Raw genomic sequence first — 3,577 nt, 5'->3', positions numbered from 1 at the left:
GTATGTCTTAAAATTTAGTTCACGGCAGTCATGACTTTTGTTCTGCTGAATGCTGCCTTGCTATTACTAAACAGAGCTGCACAAGATAGTGGGCAGGCACCATTTCTGAATATTGGCTTTAAGCTCTGGCTGTCTTTTAGCCAATGTCCTGTGGAACTACAGACAAATGGAGCAGGAATTCAGGATTATGTGGCTGTAGGCCTGCCCAGGGGAATTTGGATTGCATTCACAATACTGAAGCTTGGTGTGTGCTCAACCATGCAAGGCCATACTCAGCACTGTCATTCAACAGTTTCACAGAGCCTTCAAAATGTTACATGGGACACGTTCATCTTTTCCTCTCTTGTCTTGGCTGAAGAAGAAGAAATAATGTCCCTGGTCTGAAGATTTCACTTCTTTTCAACCCAACAACTCCTTCCTTTTCTTGCTATTGATTAAAAATGTAACAGTCTGCAAGGGTTAATTTTACATTTAATTTTTCCTGTGTTTATAAACTACTCTGAGGCAACTGAACCAGGCAACATAAATATGGGAAAAATTACGTACTTAATACATCAAAGCTTGTGATCCATTTGTTGTTCCTCTGAAAGATTCTGAGACAGCCTCTTGTAGAACCTGAGGATGCGGAATCAGAATTGGAGCAGGGGAGTTAGATGGCAAGCAGTAACTTGGATTTACCTGCAATACCAGTAAGATGAAAGAAGTTACCAGGCATGGGTATTCTTTAAAATCATTGCTCCTAGCTAGCTGACTTCCCTCGCCTTCCTCGCTTCCGATAGCCCTTTGACAGCGCTCTCAGCTCCTACAGCGACGAGGTATCAGTTGAGCTGTATGACACACGCTAGTGACCGAGTTGTGCATCAGGCATATCTGGTAAGCATTGCTTTGGTGGAAAAGCAGCATGGAAGTGCACAGCGTGTGAGTGAAGCATACCGTGGAAGCACCCGGGGGCAACGCGTCCTACAGGCTCCACTTACAGGTAAGTAATCTTATCTTCTGACTGCCAACTTCAGTGGTTTCCCAAACCTACCCCCATAGCATAGACCGGCTTGTGGTCACTCCCTCCCAGGGCATCTCGGAATCTGAAATCAGCCCACAGCTTCCTTTCCTCTTAATTGGCAGTGTCTTTAAGATCCCCATCCTCAATCTTTGAAAAAAAGCTGCCTGGTCCCACCAGGCATTTGAAAAACAACCAGGCAGAACTCATCTTACTATTCTGTCTTATCTCCCTCATCCCCCTGCCTTACAAGAGCTTTTTACTTTATATCTCTGCCTTTATATAGGCTAATATGAAAATGGTAAAGTGAGTTTCAGGAGCTAGATGTAACAAAATATAGCTGCATCCCCTAGGAAGGTCTCTTCTAACTAAACAGCTTTCAATCACAAAGCAAAACGGGTAAAGAAGGGAAATGTTCTCTGAATAGTTTCCAATTCTAGGGCTGTACCTTCCTCCATGTCAGTTTATACTGCCAGGTCGCATTTTTTCTGTGTTTTCCTTAGCCCTTTCAGTGGGATCCATTACATTACTCTTCCATTACAATCTGCACCTTCAAGCTTCAGAGAGAGGGTTCCCATTGTGTTCTTCCACTTCACCTTTCCTCGTAAGACCCTTACTTACTCCGCTAAACTTTTCCAGACGCACTCTTGTGTTCTCCAGCCCCGACTAATTGCTGTTCCTCTTCATTACAGCAGCTTCTGCCTGAACCTCAGCTTCAGCCAGGTCTCTGGATCTGACCTGGCATTGCTCTAAATGCAGCTTTGCTTAAGCTGTTCTAGTCAAGGAGCAGTTAGTCTGAGTCCCGTGCCTTATTGTTTAGGCCGTAATAGATTGATAGATACTTGGTCACCTATTTTAGCCATTTGTAGAACACAAATTTGTCATGAGTTATTTCAGCAGTAGCATATCTGCTAGAAAAATACGCAGCCTTAATTTGCAAATGATCGACGAATTGCTTTTCTTTGTAGGTCTTAAGATCTTAATTACACAGCACTATACAATATTACTACTAATAAAAAAATAATACTAATAAATAATTCTATTTTAATTTGACCTGCAGCTGGCTTTTGTTCCAAAAATAGCCCTTCAGTACCAGTAGTTTCTCCTTGTGGGAAGGTAAGTTAATGAATTAATTTTTCATTCTTCTTTATGATACGGAAAGAAGTCGAGCTACTTACTGCTAACTGTAAATTGCTAGCTGAAAATACCTTTCCCGAAATTGCTCTAGAGCTCAGTGTGCTGCTTAACGATGAGCTGCCGCTTAAGGCGTTCACAAGACCACCTGCTCTACTAACGTTGCTGTTCATATTCTGTTCTTACCACCATTTCTTTCTAATGCACTGTAAATCTTCATACTGCTCCTTGGCACGTTAAAACAGTTAAAACACTAAGGCACATTTTGTTTAGGTGCCACTTACCCATCCTGCAGTTTTAGCACTCCCACAGTCTTCGTACGTTGTACTTGCCAGGTCTCTTGAGTTTTCTCTCATCTATTTGCATCTTCCACTCACCTGAGCATGAACGCGTTATTTGAGTACCAGAGCTGTTGCCATGCTGGTCCCTGGCAGGAAACTGGTGCGGTTAGAAATAGAATTATTTTGGTGAAGGTTGTGTGTGTTTGCATTACTTTGGTCTGTGAGAACAGATTCCATTTATCCTATTTGTAGGTCAGTTACGCCATCAGTGGTGTAAACTGTGCTGTCCCTTATCATTTTGTGGCCATTCATATCCAAAAGTCTGTAGAGACATTGTGCTTTCAACTCTTACACGCAATGGAAAGCTGCTCATGTTTTGTATTTTTCATCGTTGCTCATTATACTGAAGTTCATGCATTCATGAGAAAATTCTTCCCTGGCAGCTCTTTGTTTTTGCTCTCTTTGGTCTCTTTCCTTTTCATAAAGGCTATTTGGCAAGTAATGAGGCTTTGCCAAGTGCCTTCCTGCAGGGCTTGTTTGTTTTTTTTTTTTTTTTTTTTTTTTTTATCAGCTGAAGAACCACAATAGTTTTCTAGCAAATCAATTTTTCTTTTTTTTTAAATTAAAAAGCCACCTTATGTAATGGTTGTCTTAGTGGGATTCAGAGATCTGTGGGCTGGGCCTGATCAGTCCTTGACTGTAATGCATACGTACAGGCTGCCTGGGGGGGCAAAAGGGACCCACTAATTAACCCCGGCGCTGACTGGGGAGGAGGAGGGTTCCCTTGATGAGCTGTTCAAATACAACAACTTCTGGTCCTCTGGTATGCTTCAGCATAGGCATCCCCACCCTTGTCCGGGCAGTTAAGCAATCCTTGGCCTCTCAGCTGAAGTTTCTCAGAACAAGAGCACTGGGCAACACTGAATTACGCTGGGACTACCCCCAACAGCCTTCGCCCCTCTGGCCTGATAACCCCGGCCTCCGTATCAGCCAGTTTTGTTTTACATCCGGGTTTGGGTGAAACCGGGAGCCGCGGGTCTCCGAAATGCTTTTCAATTTAACTGTTTGTTTGCAGCATTTAACCGCCGCTGTCTTGAACTCGCTCGAGGAGGCAACTTTACGGAAGACGAAGAAGGCTTTTCCTGCCGCCCCTGTTCCCCTCTCC

The 3,577-nt window shown here is 43.4% G+C and overlaps 1 protein-coding gene across 1 annotated transcript in view; it reads left to right on the top strand.

The window, feature by feature from the left end:
- The first annotated feature begins 648 nt into the window (after positions 1–648).
- REEP2 (receptor accessory protein 2) overlaps positions 649–3,577 on the top strand; it is a 19,698-nt gene continuing 16,769 nt past the window's right edge. Inside the window, exons 1-2 of the mRNA XM_035891144.1 lie at positions 649–979; positions 2,058–2,113. Coding sequence (XP_035747037.1) covers positions 832–979; positions 2,058–2,113 — 204 coding nt within the window. The 5' untranslated portion in view covers positions 649–831. The remainder of the gene's footprint in view (positions 980–2,057; positions 2,114–3,577) is intronic.

Source organism: Egretta garzetta, unplaced genomic scaffold (genome assembly GCF_000687185.1).
Source record: "Egretta garzetta isolate BGI_Z169 unplaced genomic scaffold, ASM68718v1 scaffold270, whole genome shotgun sequence".
NCBI lineage: Eukaryota > Metazoa > Chordata > Aves > Pelecaniformes > Ardeidae > Egretta > Egretta garzetta.
Note: the sequence above shows the minus strand (reverse complement) of the source record. Positions and strands in the feature narration are given on the sequence as shown.